Below are 17993 nucleotides of genomic sequence, written 5' to 3' on the forward strand. Positions count from 1 at the left end.
AGTTTTATTTACACTAATTTAATGCATACGTTCCTGTAAATAACACGTCAGTTCCAGGTGAATTTCCCTCCGTTACAAGTCAGTTCAGCGACAGTGTAAATAGTGTGAAATACAGTAAGTCCATACTTTCAGGATCCCAAACCATAAGAGGCAATCGTTGCTCTGAGATTTTGCTGGACTCATCATTGATTGTGAACAAAGAATGCTGCAAACAGAAATGTCAAGCCATGGCTGGGAAGGAACAAAATACACCCCTGGCACTCTCACTTACCTTGGGCAGCTTCAATGCCTTATATTGTCACAGATCCCAGAAACGACCTGCAGATGTGCAATATATTACCCCTCTATTTGGAACAGAAATTAGGTCATGCATAAAAAGTGGCTTTTAGGCTAAATAGCCTTGGAATAAGACTATTAGAAACATATAACTTCACAATTCCCCACAGTTATTCTCTCAATTTCCATCCTTCCTTAGAGACTAATGGAAAGTAGAAAATAGATGCACTTTGGAGACACCCTTTCCTGTCTATCCTTTCATCTTCATCTTTGATCTTGGCCAGCCTCGAGCACTAGACACTGGAGGAGGGCTGGCACAGAGCTATTATGCCAGCTTGCTCAGGCTGGCAAAATCTCCAGCTGTAGAGCTATCTCCACCCTCTTTTATGCTGTCCTGAGCAGCATGAAGCAACAGATTTAGAAGGAAACGTGTTAAACTACCATTTTTTATCATGCCATATCACAGTTTTAATTGAAAAGCCTGATTCATAGGCTTTGTGTTTTCCTGGCAAATGGAGTATCAGCTTAAAAAGACACCTGCAACTTCTTTTCTTTACAAAAGAGAGGAAGGATGATAGGCCAGGAAACAGTAATGTAGATCTTTGCTCTGTTAAAGACGTCTACTGGAATCTTGATCAAGTTTAGAGACACCTCAAAATACGTCTACACCTTGCAAGGCAGCATGGCCAAGAGTAAACAAAGCTGACACCAGTCTTCGCTGTCCTCTCTGCCTCCCCTGCAGCATAGCACACAGAGGACAGAGTAGCTTGAGTTGAGATGATAATCTCAATAAAGTATTAAGTCAGTTGTAGTTCAGTTCTGCTACACTGCTGAGGCTGCTTTGATGCTGGAGCTAGTCCAATGAGAAGCAACCTGAGGCTCTTGGTATGCAGCAAAGGCCATAGCAGTCCACCAGATTTAGTCAGGTACTATATTTGAGCTGGGAGCCGGTAACTGGAAAATAATACCTAATACTCCCCAAGAAAATTATCTGCATTTTGAAGAATTTAGAACATCTAAAAATCTAGCCCTTGCTGTCTCAGTGATGAATCTACAAAACAGAGATCAGCACTGTTCCCCTCTGCAGAAAAGTTGTGAGGACTCATATCCTAAAGGTATTCAGGCACTATAACATAAATTCCTGGTATCATTCACCTGTTACACTGATGGGTATTGCACTGAACTGAATCTCTGTTCAAGAGGATTGTTTTCTGTGCTGCATTGCCCTTTTTTGATGTCAATGTTCTTCTGTATCTGAGGCCTTCTCACAAGTTGTACATATTTTAGGATGTGAAGGTCTATGTTTAGACTAGGGATAGGTATTACTCATAGGAAGTGTGTAGTGTTTGACGGTACAGTGATAAATAAAAGGAGACTGAGGAAATGGTAGATGATGGAGAGGGCAGGTCAGTAACAGAAAACTATCCCAACTTCTTTGTACGCTGGGCACAAATAAATAATAGCCATATCCCTGCAACCAAGTATACGGTCATACATCTAGGAATAAGGAACATCAACCATGGTCATAAACAGAGGTCATAAAGTTAGGAAATTGCAACCGGACTGTAATTGCTACAGTAAATCATCAGCTATCGCTGTAATTCAGGAACAGAAAGGAGGAGGAATGTTTTTGAATCAATGTTTTTTTAGTTTAAGTGATATCCCGTTAAAAGGACCTGTTTTCACTTGGATAATCTGGACTCCCCTCAAGCAACCTGATCAACACTGATATAACTCACGCAGTTCATGGTGTCCAGGCTTGGTTGAAAACTCAATCACGAAAAGATCCTTCCCTTCAAAACTGCGACCTATGCTGTAAGTTGTTGCAATACGGGAGCACTTAGAAGCAGTCTTCTTCAATGTGCTCACCATTTGGGAATATGAATGGTGTTTGAACTGAATAAAAGTTGCTGGCAAGTCTGAAGGCATATCTTCCTCAACATCTACTTCTCCTGCAAAGAAAAATTGTAACAGTGTTTAAAACCATGGTGCTCAGAGGATTGTACGAATGCCTGCACTTCTCTGCAAAATATCTTTTTCAGTAGTAGAATTATAGAAAACACAGCCGCAATCAAAACCTTAAATCTATGTAGTACATCCTACACTGTTTATTGTGGCATATTTTGCTCGCAAAATCATACTAATGCATATGCACACTGACAAATATTTTGTGCAACCTCCAGTTATAATTTGGCCTTTGGCATGCTTAGCACATTTTAGTCACAAAATGTACAGATTTTTCCCTTTGAATCTGGTGGATCAAATTCATTTTTTGTGAGATTCAGCTGTCTTCAGCTATCTGGATCTTCTTCATCCAAACAAAAATCTGTGACAATCATTAATGAGATTATTTTAATGAGCTGTTAAACTTGTCAAGTAGTCAGGACTTTATGAGTGCATTAATGTTTCAGTTTTTAAATAAAATATTTCAAATATACAGACAGCTATCACACAGGGCAGGGCTTATCTAAATGCACATTGGCAGTCCAAACATCTAGCTCTGAGTTGCCTGTCTTGATGCTCTTTGTATATGAGGGAGAGAAACAGATGCTTCTTGAGCACAGTTTAATTAAGTGTTTAAAATAGGTGGAACAAAATGAATCACACCTTACAGGTGTCTATAAAGACGACAAGCTGACATGACAAGCAGAGAGGTTTTGTGCCATAGACATGTCAAGCTGAGTGAGATGAGACTGTTCCCATCTAGACGAGTAAGATGTGTCAGCAGAGCTTCCTTCCTTACCTCGCAGCTTTGCCAGCGGGTCAAAACATCCCTCTTCTTCCCCAGCAAAAAAGCGGTCGCAGTCTAAGAAGTAGGGCCAAGCCATGTCTATTGCATCAAAGGCAGGGAGGCAATTTTTTTTCAGGTTTTCACAGACATGCCTGCAGGGCTTTATAACTTTGTCCTTTTCGCACTGCGGGGCCAGCACCGAGCAGCCCAGGAGCCTCAGGTCTGGATTGCATTCTCCCTGGAGCAAGTTGTGCAGCACGCTGATGAGGATGTACTCAGAGCTGTACTCAATCACTTCTCGAGACTTCTGATCCAGAAAATTAGGATACATCGTTTGAGTATAGGCAACATCAGTACAAGAACTTAAGGCAATGTCCACGCATTTTGCTATGAAAAGATGAACATATGAAAAATAACTTGCTTCACCGACACTCTGAATAGTTCAAAGACAACATAACAAATATCATGTTCAATGAAATTTTTTTTGTTCACAGATAGACTGGAGGCAGTTTGCAACACTCTCAAATGAATTTGATGTCTAAAACCACTTATAGAAAGATGATGGAAAGTAGGCTTGGTCTGGAGATTGACTGCAAACAGTTTGATGCAAGTAGATGTCATTCAGAATTCAAATGGTAACTGACAATTTGATGGGTCATCAGGGGTTATCTGATTGATAAGCACTGTTCCTAAAATAAGATATATTTTGTTAATTCAATACCTGAACAGCAATGAAAGGACAAATCCCTGGCCAGAAAACACTGGAGTACAGGGCCCACAAGGGAGTTCATTTAACAAATAGCTTGGAAACCACCAAAATTAATAAAACCTGGCTTCCAAAGGAAAGGCTGTCTCATACTCAATTAAATCTTATCTGATTTAAATTAAGAATACAGTTTGAGCTTATCAAACACCAGAGAATCCATAAGAGAGAAAAATCCCCTGTTGAGGTGTGAATTTGCTGGTGTCTAACATGGGAAAAACTCAGATTCCTGAATAAAGTGTATTTGTGATATCACTCTCTCCCCTGTCCTTGCCTTTTAGTATGGATTCACTGATGAGGTGTGAGATCATACAGATTTTTTTCTTTAGTGGGGAAGGTATCAGTAAGATATCTCTCTTCTTTGCTTGGCCTCACAAAATTTGTAAGACTTTAATATCTCTGAAACTGCAGCCCCTCTGTGAAGTTTGATTGAAATTGCCCAAAGAGATCAAAAGTTATTCTGGGACTTGACTCGCAGGCAAGTAGGCCCACAAATGTGCTTACACGTATATTCTCATAAACCTAATACATTTTAAGAAATCAGGTTAAGAGGTCTTAGGAAGGATAAATGTTGGTAATACCTTCAACCCACTCAGAGGTGAAAAGGGAGTAATAGATGTCTCTTCATAAAGTTACTGGCTCTTAGAGTAATGGGCCTACATTTGAGCCTTCTCCTCTTGCTAATGTCTCTGGCTGGTAACAAATGTCATTGTCAAAGCAGCAAAATCCTACCTCGTGCGAAAGAGATTATCTCTCTAGGAACAAGACCTAATATAGCACCAATATTAGAAAACTTGTCAGGAAATAATGAAGAAATACTTAAGGTTTCGAGATTCTCCAAGGACAGTGAGTAAAGTCACATCATACCTTTCTGTACAGTTTGGCATTGACCTGCAAATAAAGAGAGAAAAAACAACAGCATTATGGGGCAGGTATCTGTGGTACCTCCCTCATGTTAGGAATTGTCCAGTCTGGTAGCAGAGGGTGCTGCAGCTCTATGTCCTGAGGTCCAGCCACACCAGGGACAAGCACGTATTCTCAACAGGCACATATTACATACATACACAAAGACAAAACACAGTACAGGCAAACACAACCAGCACCAAAGGTGTCATCCTGTTCCCCTTTCTGGCTAATCAGGATGAAAGACCATGGATGGAAAAGAAGTGCAGGTGGATCCCTCCAGTAGCTCAGCTTAGACACACTGGAACCCCAGTAGCTAGGCTCAGTTTACCCAGTAGATGACCCCTGGATCCACTGATCTCCCAGTTGCCTCATGCGCTGACATACATGCTGGTCTCTCTGCTAGCTGGCCCAGACCTAGGGTCTCACTGGTAGCCAAGCCCCAGACAAGTGGTCTTCCCAATAGCTGGCTTGGCCCTCCTGGTTCCTCCAGTAGCCAACTCTGAGATCCTCCTGTCTCTTCAGTATCCAGCCCAGGATCCCAGCCGCTCAAATACCCAGCTCCCAAATCTTTTGTCCTGTCCACTGCTAATCCAGCTTGGTGTTTGCTAGCAATTGCACATACTGACATAGACACACAAGGCACATGAACTCAGGTCCCTCCAGCTGCTGCACCCCAGACACACAAGCCCCTCTGACCCATGGTCTCACACCAGTTGCTGGCATGTGGAGCCCCACACACCTCCATTCACACACAAAAAGAGACCCTTACCCAGGCAAAGAGTCGGAAATGGAGTTTAGTAAGAGGACAGGACAGACTGCAAGGATCAGGCGCAGGGTATGGCCAGACGAGCACACTGACCAGTCAGTCTTTGATCCACTTTAAAAAGGGAGGACTTGACGATATATCTGAAGTGTGGTTGCGTAAGAAATCAGGCCTATGCTTGAAAAAGACGTTGAGCTGTCCAGCCCTGACAACTTGACAATATTTCTAGGCATGCTTAAAAACTGTAAGTTAAGTGCCTAGGAAATTTCACTAATGAAAATGTAGGTCTTTAGTAACCTGATTTAGTCTAAAAGTCCATGTGAGTCCTTCTGTACATACCAAGATGCCTTATGGATCTTCCCCTAACAAATCTATTGGTCCCACATAATGCTATGTATACCTTTCCTGTAAAGCAATTAAGCCTTTGGTGGATATGAGGGGACGTATTTCTTCCCCATCCTATTTCATCCTATCTCTAGCAACTGCATTTTATAACCCTTTTAATAACATCTTAAAAATAATTATTTCCCTCCCCAACTACTCTCACGGGAAAGCTTTTCCAAAAGCTCACTCCTCTAATGGCTAGAAATTGCCTTTTAATTTCCTGCATAAAAGTATTCGTGGCCAGTTTATATCCATGTGTTGTTGTGCCAGCATTGTCCTTTAGCTTAAATAGCTCTCTGTGCTCCCCAGTGTATGCCTTCATCGTGTGTTGGCAGAGAGCAATGAGATCCCCTTAGCTTTCTATGTACTAGGTCAAATAAATGAAGCTTTCTTGATTTTGAAGGAACGTGGTTTGATGACCCAGGAGAGGCCTCTTTTTCTCCTGTAGCCAATGATTCTATATTGCCCTTCTCTGATATTGGCAACTAAAGAAAAATATTGCTGCCAAGGTATTGGAGCTGTTTTCACCAGTGCCTCATAGGAGCTAAGCCACAATGTGCAAGCTTTTTAAACACCAACAGGTCTGCTTTCCTTGTGATGTATTGGGGATCTAGCTATGTTGCTATTTCTTCTAACTCTCACTGGGGGGACAGGCCTCTAGCTTCTTGCTCAGTGAACTGGGCATTTGTCCTTGCAAGACCAAATTCATTATGTTTTCTTTTTTTCCTACTAAGGAAAGTTTAAACTTCTACTCCCGGCATATTTGTTTAAATGTAATCATCTGCATATGTGTTGCCAATGAGTTGATCATTCTTTAGCCAAAATAAAATCATTATAACGAGGACAAAATTAACCCTGGAATTTTATCTTGGAGGGAGACATTTAATTGGAAATTAGTCTGGTTCTATATTATGAATTGCCATTGATCCACATTACCTCATAAAATAAATGAGGGATCAGAACCAGCAGAAACAGCCCATCTCCAACACTAGCAAGTTCTGGTAAGCAGCAAGCTGGAATAAAATTATATCCGTACAAACTCCTTTCCTGGCTTGGTACATTATGCTAATAGCAATAAATAATACCTGGTTCATCAATAGTGCCTTCCGTTGTAGGATTTCAGTGTTTCCCTTAGTTAGGCACAATCCCCTCAGTGAGTTAGTTATTAAGGTCAATGCATTTCTAAAAAAGCTTCATTGCAGCCAGATACTGCATATAGTTTTACATCTGGGGATAATCAAGGAATAGCATTTTGTACAATGCTAGCTGGCAAAGAGAAAGGAGTGATCTCTTGTTAGTAAGAGCTCCAGCAATTAACCCTGCTGATAAAACTGGATGTCACTACCTCCCTGAATCTGGATAGTCTTATATCCTAATGACATCACTCCCACAACAACTTATGAGGCCTTGGACACAAGTCTGGAGCCAGCCAAATGTTCCATACGGAGGGGAAAACTTGGTATGGATGGGACTGGCTTGAGTTCAGCCATGTCCCAATGAGCAGAGTGACACTATCTCTGGTTATTACCAGGGTCATTAGCAATGAAACCCCTTCATTACCTTGAAGAGTGGCTAAGAAATATTTGACACTTCTTTTTTTCTCCTCAGCAGAAAATTACTGTATTGTAGCTATTATTTTAGACTAGAGGGTCATGTGTGCGGAGCGCAGTTCTTCATGGGTTCATTTGGGGAGTATGAATGGTCTTTCTACAACTGCTCATGTTTCCTCAAAGGTAGGAGGCATTTCCCCTCCGCTGGCTCTGTGACCAAGCTACAAATGTCCTTTTTGTTTGTCTCTCTGACATGCACTGATCAAATAACGAAACTGAGGCACACACAATCTCCCAGACCGCTATTACTGTGCAGGAGTGCTATAGCCATCAGTCAGTTTGATACGTGGCACCAACCTATTCTCAATGGTGTCTCAGTATTCTGCTTATTCAGCTGGAGCAAAAAGGGATTCTGGCAACATGCTGTAACAAGCAGAGGAAACCAAAGGAAAAATGCAGCAGGCAGGGTCTGGGCATGGTGCTGCTACTTCCCCCTGCTCTGGCTCTCCGAGCAGCAGCAGCAGTCTTGTTGCGTTTAGCAGATGCCTCTTTCTGCTCAGCTGGCCAGAAGGAGAGGTGTCAGGAAGCAATGGATAGCTGATGGAAGAGACATGCGAAATTTCGCTAAGTCATATGCTGTAGCTGGGTTCACAAGAGGACTGGATCATTTTGTGAGCCAGGGCAGATGTTAGGACAGGAGAGGTAAAGACAACTCTGGTTTCAGATTGTCTGCTACCTGGCTTCTACACTTTGTTATTTTTACCATACTTATACAGAGAGGCAATCTATTAAGCAACATGGCTATTACTCATTAACAAAGACACTGACTGAAGAAGATAGATTTATTTTTTAGATGAGGAACCCAAATCCATATAAACCTTTCACATGGCAACTGAAGTTGTTCATCTCAGTATGTGATAAGCAGAGGTGATTCTTCAACACGGGATAAAGCTTTTCCACTACTTTTGGCCCAGGACGTCCCTCACAAACTCAGAGCTACCAAGACTCACCCATTGAGTCAGCAAAACTTACTCCTTCCTTCTGGGTCCTAAACCTAGATCTAAGCCTAAACTTAGACCTAAGCCTCACATTTTTGCAGCATGCCGTGCTGTTTTCTCTCTGTCTCTCTCTGCCAGAGATATCTATGCTGCTTCTTCTGCCATCTCAGAGGCCAGCTCTGCCCAAACTGTAACACCTTTCCCCATCACAGCCCCGTGCAAGCTGCCATGTGATCCATACATCAGCCACAGCTCTGTCTTGTAAACACCTAGGAGTGAAACAGCTTGAGCTTTCAGGTTATCAGGAGTTAATATACATAAAAGCAAGAGAGAAAAGGTCTGGTTTATACCAGATCTTGTTTTATAGCAAGTCTTAAATGTGTATGTGTGCTGATGTGGTGTTTGGACTTTTCCTATGTTTCCTAATGCCAATGCTTGCATATGTTTTGGAGGGTGCGGCTCTGCAAGGGCCAAAGATAATTCTCCAGTATGTGTACTTATATAAATAAGTGTGGATGCCCATAGCTGGGCCAGAGCTTGCCTGCCTGGAGAGCAGGCGGCAGGAAACTCTCCGAGGCCAGCTCCTGAGCTGCAGCTGCACGCTCTGCTCCTGGAGCGCTGCACCCGCGGGTCTGGGTCTCTGCACACAGAAATGACCAGCAAATCCCCATCCCCACCCGTTACAGCTCATTTTGTCAAAGCTCTGGCAATGCCAGAAGAGTTCAGCCACTCCCTTCCTCTTTTTCATAAGAGGAATGACAGGCAATGATACACAGAGAGTTCCTCAGGTCTCCAGATTAACTTGGCAAGCTTCCGTTGCTGCTTCTTATGTGCTTGAAAGAGCCTAAAGCTTTTCCATTTTTTGAGCAGATGCTTCCCCGGGCTCAGAGGAAGACAGTGCCACCTCCTTTCATAGTCCCATCTGCAGACAGGTTGGTACAGAGAGACCTTTTTCTTCCTGACCCAGAACAGCCTTTTCAATTTTTTATGTTTATTTTTGTACTCTAGCTATTCCACCAGAGCTACAAAAGTCCCTTCAGTAGCACAGCTTCTATTTAAGATTATGGGTAAAATAACTTATTGAAGAGGAGAAAAGCCATTTCAAGCTTTCTGAGCCCTCTCTATAATACACACTTCTGGTTTTAATTTGCAGAGGCAAGCTTGAAAATCTACAATGCAGCACATACGTATTTTACTGCCAAGCTTACATTTTTTCCCCCTGATGATTCAGCACTGAAAGAAGCAAGCTGCTATGATTAACCCTAACCCAGACAATAGAGCTCAACAGCTACTTCCAGTGCCATGGCTTGGCCACTTGCCTTTTCAAGAGCAAAGCCAACAGGAGACTTGTGTGCTTGAGGATGTGGAATAAGCCCAAGGGCCAGTCTTAAATGCAAAATATCTAAATCATTCGGTGAGGCTTACACAATTGCATTGTTATGACTGACAGATAGAACAAGATCAGATAATTTATCTTGTAGAGACCAGCACACCCCCTACCAGCTTTCTGGGTTTCTTACAATACTGTTTTAAACTGGAAGACATATGTATTCATTTTAGTCTGTTTATAGTCAAAACCTCTGCTTTTCCAAACAAAGCATTTCAGTTTTGTGATCATACTAGTATTACTCTCCTTGCAGTTCTACACAGTTCATCAGGTCAGTCTTTGCAACAATAATCTGCCTTGTAACACTAAAGAGACAAAACTTAATATCAGTGGTAATATGCAAACACTGCTGGGCTGTACCATTTTGCAAAACATTGCAACAGCACCTGCAAAAGGCAAAGCACAGCCTACCCCCCAGAGCCAGCTCCCGGCTACAGCACAAGGACAGGAGCAGGACAAGATCCATTACAGAATACTGTAAGGGATCAGAATTGCCAGGAGAAGGGTGCAGGAGGAGTGGAGAAGTAAGGGGACTAGTGGCAGAGGAATGAGGCAGCTGAGTAGCTTGGCTAGGGGAAAATGGTCAAGCAGAAAGCCCAGGAGAGAACGTAGCTACGTATCTAAGGCATACATGCAGAGGCAGAAGTGGAGAAGATCCCCAGCCACAGAAAAGGAATTCCAGGAAAACTGGAGGAGAGAGGAGTGATTGCAAAAAGCAGCCCACGTGGTTAACTCCTTTTCTGGATACATCAAAGCTTTTGTGAGTAGAGGACTGAATTCCTGTTACTAATCTTCCACTCCAGCAATTACTGTAACTGCCCCAGGGAAGTGATGTGTTTGCAAACCAGCAGAAGCAGTATGCAGAAGCCCAATGTGCAGGCAGTGAGACAAGCCCTGTTTTAGCCCTGCTCCCTCACATGAAGAAGCCTGAAAGCACCTGAAAGAGATTAATGCCTAATCTGCCTTCACTTTGCAGAGCAAGATCACAGCAGGAAGACATAAGCCAGTGTTCGGTATTAATCACCCTTCTTTTTAACCCACCTGCTGCCTGGCATTCAGTTAAACACCCATTTTTATTGAATTACTGAAGGTGTTCCCACAGTGATGACACCGCAGTCGGCTCTTCCAGGACTGCTTCTCACAGGACTGGTCTAGGGCCTGCGAGAAGATGCTGAAGCTTTCCCATGGGTGATGGGAGTTCACGCAACCTGCAGACCACAGGTCAAAATCTGTGCAGATGCACACCAAGACCTGCCACTCGGCAACGGCTCAAAGCCAGCCTCAGTGGTGGCTGGTAATTCTCCCTTGTTTCTAATTGTCCAGATGTAACTCAAACAGGGCTGCAGTTGTAGGAGCCTAAAAGAACTCACAAAGAGTGTTTCTGTCTGCCTGTATGTCCCCACCGCCTGTCTCGGTGCCTCTAGAGACAGGATCCCTGGTGTCACCCCAGCTGTGTCTCTGGCCAGTAAGTACTGCTCCAGGGAGTCCTCCCAGCTAAAAATCCTGAACAGAAGCATAATTCCCAAAACAAAAATCACTAAATGCCCTTTTTTGGCCTCAGCTGAGATCTTTTCCAAGTTGTGAGGGAAAAACTACCAATTGGGAAAACAGAATGCAACAAAGACAATGACAACAAAACGGCCCAGCAGTTGCCAAATTGGCTGAGGACTTGCTGGGCTGCGTGTGTGGCTGGGCTTCTGCTGAACATACATTCGCTGTGCACCAAGATGATCTGGAGACATATAGATACCATCTCTCAGTGTCTGGTCAGTGAAGAAAGGAGAAATCAGCTCAGATCTCGGGGATGCTGGTGTTAAAACAACAGCTGGGGTGAGAAGGTGGGATAGGTCAGGAAATCTCTACAACTATCATCTGAAGGATCAAATTTTTGTCAGGGTGACTGGGGAAGGGTGAAAACACTTATTAGGCTGGTAATCTGGAGCTGTGATGCCTCCATAGCTTTACTTTGTGACCATATACTCTCTATAGCTCAGTTCCCACTGTCTAAGGATGCAGTACTCTCTAAGTGCTTTGGCCAACAGCTTATCACAGACTCAGAAGCTTACCTTTGAGTAAGTTCAACTCTGTTGAATGCCACGGGACAGAGGATCATATCCGAAAAACTGAGGTTTTTATCTTTGGTGCTACAGCCCTTCCAAAACATTTGCCAAAACATCATTCCATCCTCTTTAAACACAGTCTATGCAGCCCCCTAGCATAACTCTGTCTTTTCATTAGTTTAGATGTATAGGAACTATTGTAATTAACATCACAACTGGTTCTTCCGTAGGTAGTTGAGTTTTAGCGAAATGTGGTATTTTTATGTTACAAAAGATTGACAGTTAATTCAACAGCCTTGGCTTAAATCCATGCCTTAATCTCATATTGTCTCCTAGATAAGGGTGTCCTGTTATAACCCTGTAAAACTGAAATAGTGCCAGTTAAATCAATGGAGTTACAACAAGATAAACAAAGGGATTGAAATTTCAGTTTTATTTCTGCAATGGGCAGAGCGACACTAAGTCCTTAAACTCCATTGATCTGTGACAGCTTTGTCCAGTTGGGAGGGTGACTGTCCAAACAAGATTCAGCAGTCATAAAAACCCTGGGTCATAAAAGGCCAGCAAAGAGACCAGGATGTAGTCCACCAGCCTCAAACACCATGTTCACGACATGATAGGTGACTTCTGCATGGTACCTCCATGCTCAGCCCCCTCACCCCCCAAACAATGGCACCTGTGACATCCAACATTTGGTCCAGCCTTGAGGAGGGGATGGCTCTCATTTCCTGGGCAGCCCAAAGGGGACCATGTTAGCTATCAGCCAGCCAGCACCCCCAACCAGCCACTAATTGGCTGTGTGAAAGAAAAGGCAACGTCTAGAAATGTTGAAGAGGATCAACCATTAGTGTTACTAAGTCTTGCTAAAAGCCTAGCTGTGCCTTAGGGCAATGGGGTTTTTGTTCAAGTTTTGACTTCTATGTATTTACACACCCGCACTTTAAAAATATCTGAACAAGTATTCTGAAGAAAACTTTGCCTTTAGATTAAAATCATGCATAAACTATTTCAGCAGTAAAAGAATATACCTGTGTATTATATTTTCAAGATAAACTTACTTTCCCCACGTAAGTGGCTGGTTTTGATCCCATTTCCCATGTTAAATGTAGCAGAAGATCAGTGTTGCTAGAATAATAATTGTGTAGAAATACTAGAGTCAGTGGCGGGAATCCAGAGCAGCTCACATGACTCAGTGATGACAACTGGGTTTACGAGAGCTGGAATTTCTGACCTCGTGAGTGTGCATGATGTAGACGCTAGTTCTGCATTTTTTAGTTTTGACAAGACTTGGACACATCCATCTCGGGTGCAGCAGGCGACATTCCTACAGCTTGGGCTTTCCCACACATGGCGGCACAGTACTGTGGCCACGCTCCACGTCTGCACCTGCCCGTGCCAGCCACAGCAGGAAGAGGGACCCAGCCAGCACCACCGGCCCTGAGGAAGAGGAGCAGACCCCAGACCACTGCCAGGTCACCCAGTGCAGTCACATGCATGAGAGCAGCAGTAGCTGGAGAGGCTCTGCCTGTGTGTGTGCACACAGACATGGGTTGCGCCAGGAAACAAGCATTAGAAATGTCCACAGCAGGTGAACTAATATGCTCAGGTCCCATGAAGCTGGGGCCAGCGTGAGGCGCACGGAAAGAAAAGGCTTTTCTCTTTTTTCCTTTCACTTAGCAAAAACCATGGCACACATGGATACAGGAACAGCAGAAAAGCAGAGGGGAAGGTACAGCATCTATATGTGAAGCCAATTTTTCTGTCAGTCTGACCTTCCAGAAGACAATCAGTCTTATGCAATGCCATAACTTAGAGAGGAGCCAGTGCCACAAAATCTGTTCTGGGCTCCAGAAGAAACACAGTACCTGTCCCCTGCCTCCCACCCTGGTGGTTTTTCCCTCCCCAGGTCTCTTCCTTATACCTCCCCACTCCCATCTCCGGAGGTTAAATTCAGAGACCCTCAGGATGGGGCAAGGTCTGGTTCAGGAGCAGAGCGAGCCAGGACGATGGGAAACACCAAGGTGCTTGGGAGAGGAGGAGGCCCACAGGTGACAAGTGTGCCAGCCAGGGCTACCCCGGGAGCAGCGCTCCAGCTGCTCTCCCACCTCCACAGCTTCAGGTCAAACAGCTCCGGTCCTCAGCGGTGACATCTGACAGGCTATGCCACGTACCCGAAACACCTTTCAAATGCTCGGACAGGGAGCCGGGGGTGGCAAAAGGCTCAGGCATCCCTTTTGCGGTTAAATCCAGTCCAGCTCCGGTGTCTCCCCAGAAGCCGTCTGTACAAGCTGAGGAGCCCACACGGTGGCACCACAGACGGCGGCGGGGCCCCGAGCCGGTGGCGGAGGCAGCGCTGCAGCGCCCAGCGCCCGCTGCCGTCCGGCCCCGCCGGGAGCGGTACCCGGGCCGGTGCAAGCGCTCGGCTGTTGCCTCCCCGCTCACCCTGTAAGCCCTGGGGGTTCGCACACCCACTTGAGCACTGGCGTACCTCTGCCCCAGAAGTCCCCAGTGAAGCGCTCTCTGAAGATGAGTGATCAGGAAAGGTTTTATCGCTGTTATTTTGCAGCCTTAGCCTGACCCCTGGTAGCATCTCAATGGTAGAGCTGGCCCCAGTTGCAAGGAAAGTCACCCGCTTTTAGTATTTCAAGGCATGGGACTTCAACCTCCTTCTACTTTGTTTTTATTTTTGTTGTCAGTGATGGTAAAGGGTTGCATTTAACTCATTACCACTGGAATACATCAGTCAGCAGCAGAGACATGCACAACTCAGATAAAACAGGAACCTGTGCTATTAGCTCCCTCCACCAAAGGCTGGCCGCCTTTCAGGGGAAACATGTTAAGCCGTACTTTCCTCACCCAAACTAGAGGCTAAGAGGTCAGTAAAACTCATCAGGGTCTGGAAGTGCTGCCTCACAATGGGGCAATGTAGCATTTTATCACTGCGGGAGACAGTGGCTTACTGGCTCCCCAGGGATACAGGACACAGTTCGGGAGAAGCGATCTGCCCTCTCTCAGTGCAACGGTTCCCAATTGCTACTCAAAAAGCTCCCCACACAGTGTGTGATGCCTGTGCCATATTGTGGGGCTTGATGACAGTAATCATTTTGCTATTTTTCTAAACAGAAGAGCACAAAGCATTTTGCAAGGATCTTGGTATTGTAAACCGTGTTTCATTTTGCTTTCTTATTTAAAAAAGCAAACTGAATCACAGCAGAGCAAATATCACCAAGAAGGCCAGGCAGCCTGCAGAAACCAGCTCCAGTCTTGCTGGGAGTCAGACAGTGGTGCTGGTTCCCGCTGCCCTTCTCTCCTGCATGAGCACCTCCAGGCTGGCCTCTTCCTGCGGGGCACCGCAGGTCTGGCCACTGAGATCCACCAGTATCTGCACAAGGGATCCCAAAACAGGGGAGAAACTCCCACTGCTACAGCTGAAGGCATAACCTACTGCCCTGGATGTTGAGAGGAGACCCCTGCAAGGTCTATTTGTGAACATGTGCAGCACCGCAGTCCCCTTTCTTTTCATGTGGCCCGACAGGACATTATCTCCCCTTTAGAAATCTGGCAGGTCTGTCAATGTCCAAGCTGCTACTTCATTCCCTGGTCCAACATCCCTCCAGTGTGAAGTGTGCCTCTTCCTTACGTTGCACACCACGTAGTGACATTGACAGCTCACTTTCCCTACCGCTGGCCATCCCTTTAGGGCCATATTCAGCAGCTCAACCCCACCACACGCAAGGTGTATTTCCATCGCCTGCCTTTCCTCAAGCCCTCCCCTAAAGACAGCACAGTTGCCAACACACACAAAACATTCTGCCACAGCAGAGTTACCCCTCAATGATCCATACATTTGTGGTTGCTAGGATTAATACCCTATGGCAAAACTTTGATCAGCTGGAACTGGAGCAGAATCATACCTCACAGAGAAAGGGCATGCTGCAAACCACACAGCCTCTTCCTGTAATTGGCTGTAAATAGTCTACAACACTTCTCTTTGTGCAGCTTTATCTAAAAATAAAATCCCTTTAGGCTGCGGTAGACCTCACTTTGATGTTCGTGGGAACAGCACTCTCAAATTATATGCAGTACACGGCACATGGACTGCATTGTGTAGCAGTTCAATGCCAGTGACAATCTACAGCTTATATTTAAGCACTGAAATATAGCTGAATTTCCTTTGGTAACATTAAGGTCAGTTTCAGGTTAGCTTATCCCTTCCTGTATTCCCATAAAATAAATATTCTTCTGAATCATTTTAAGCTTGAACCCTCTAAAAATAGTTTTCCTGGAATAGACCTTGTCACTACACTGGAATTCAACTCTCCACTGTCCCCACATGAATGAAATTTGAATTAAGCCACTGGATGAAAAACACTATGTATTTTAAAAAGGTACTGTTAATATTTTTTATTAGTCAACTGGTTACTGAACCAAAAGCTTTCAATTCATTTAGCAGCATGCTCCTATCTAACCTTTATTCTAATGGGTAAAGCTGCTTTTCCAGCCAATCAACTCATACAAATTCCATATTGCTTATAGCAAGCTAAAACACACCCTACAGCTGTCAGATCCTAATAAATCTTCTCATAGTTTGGACTTGAAGTAACTGGCCTAAAGCTAAATGTAAGGAGAAGATTTTTTCTTAAGCAGAAAAGCACACAAAAGGTTGAAAGTTCATCTTCTTGCAGTCTGACTACCACATTCCTAGAAGGCAAGGCCAGAGATGGGGCAAATCCTCTGCATTCCCCACGACAGCGAGGGGGATCCTACTGATTGGGAACTCCATAAATTGACAGAAAGACACATCTACACATGGCCTTAAAAGACAGTGATGGGAAAATACTACGTTCCCTTACGTCACAGACTTGTTTTTCTGTTGCAGAGCCACATCACCTCCTGCCTTCCCATCCATGCTTCCCACGCACCACCCCAGTTTTACAACTGTCTGCAGATTTCCAAAGAGCCGATCCCCTTGTCTCTAGGAGAGAGTGACAGCTCCTGCCTCCCTCACCTCGAAGCTGGAGCCCTTTGCTCATGTCCAGGAGAAGGAAGGAGAGAAGGAGGGGGACTTTTGGGGTGGTTAGCCTTACCTAGGGTCTCCTGGCCGGTTTCACAGCGGGGCGCCGGCTCGGTGGCCCTAAGCAGCCCGCCGAGGAGGAGCAGGAGCCTCAGGACCATGCTGGAGCCCCTTGCGCAGGCAGCACAGTGATGTGGCACTCGCTGCCTGATAGAGCGGCTCTTTGCTCGGAGCCTCAGCGCAGCTCTGGCTCTCCAAGCTGCAGAGGAAATCAGTGCACTGCAAGGGCATGCCCACGTCTCACAGTATATGCAGTCCAGGCGTCAGATTTCAGCTAGCATTTGAGCTTGGAAAGCCAACGGCTTTGAGACAGAGAGGGAGGAGGAATGAGCTCCCCCTCCCCTCTGCCTCCTGACTGTCTCCCTCTTGCAGCCTGGTTTACAATTTCATAAACAGTTTGAGCAAAGAGGGGTCCCTGCAAGGATGCGCCTGCCTGCTCCTCAGCCACGGATCCGATGCCTTTGGTCTTCATGCAGCAGTTTTCCTAAGGGACATGGGAGCTTCGTTAAAGCGTGTCTCGCTGAAGCCGAGAGCGACTGCCTGGAGAGAGCAGGGGGAAAAGAGACAGAGAAAAGCAAGCAATTGAAAGCAACTTTCCTCCCAAAGAATGGTATTTCGTAACGCACTTAACTGCAATTTTAAGACACAACTTGACAGCAAAGGGACTCTAAACTGCATACCCTCCAGCACAGCGAGAATGGGAACCCACAAAATAGCCACCAGGAGCCCCCTCTGCATGCTCCTCCTGGGCATTTTACTTAAGATTCAGTTTACAGAAGCAAACTTGGAGGAATACCAGTCTTTTCTGTCTATTCTTAAAAAAAATAACTTCACAAAATTGTAGATAAGATCCCAGAACAACAACACAGGCTTTAATTGGATGGTGAATCTATATTAAGTTTATCTTAAATTGATTGTTCTTTCTTTTTTGTTTGTTTGTTTTTGTTTTTTTTCCAAGAAATATGCATTGTATGTTTTTATCCCTATGCAACAGGTACGGTGGAGAAGCTTGCCTTAGGTAGAATGTGACCTCCTCATTTCTTACCTACACATCAAAAAATATCCTGTATCACAGGAAAAGGAATTTTTCTTCAAAAATCT

General features: G+C 44.7%; 1 protein-coding gene across 1 annotated transcript in view; it reads right to left on the bottom strand.

The window, feature by feature from the left end:
* CPZ (carboxypeptidase Z) overlaps positions 1–17238 on the bottom strand; it is a 36690-nt gene extending 19452 nt beyond the window's left edge. Inside the window, exons 1-4 of the mRNA XM_050896590.1 lie at positions 16906–17238; positions 4638–4661; positions 3020–3394; positions 2016–2228 (exon numbers count right to left, since the gene is read on the bottom strand). Coding sequence (XP_050752547.1) covers positions 2016–2228; positions 3020–3394; positions 4638–4661; positions 16906–16993 — 700 coding nt within the window. The 5' untranslated portion in view covers positions 16994–17238. The remainder of the gene's footprint in view (positions 1–2015; positions 2229–3019; positions 3395–4637; positions 4662–16905) is intronic.
* Between the last annotated feature and the right edge of the window lie 755 nt (positions 17239–17993).

This window comes from Gymnogyps californianus, chromosome 4 (assembly GCF_018139145.2).
Source record: "Gymnogyps californianus isolate 813 chromosome 4, ASM1813914v2, whole genome shotgun sequence".
Taxonomy (NCBI): Eukaryota; Metazoa; Chordata; class Aves; order Accipitriformes; family Cathartidae; genus Gymnogyps; species Gymnogyps californianus.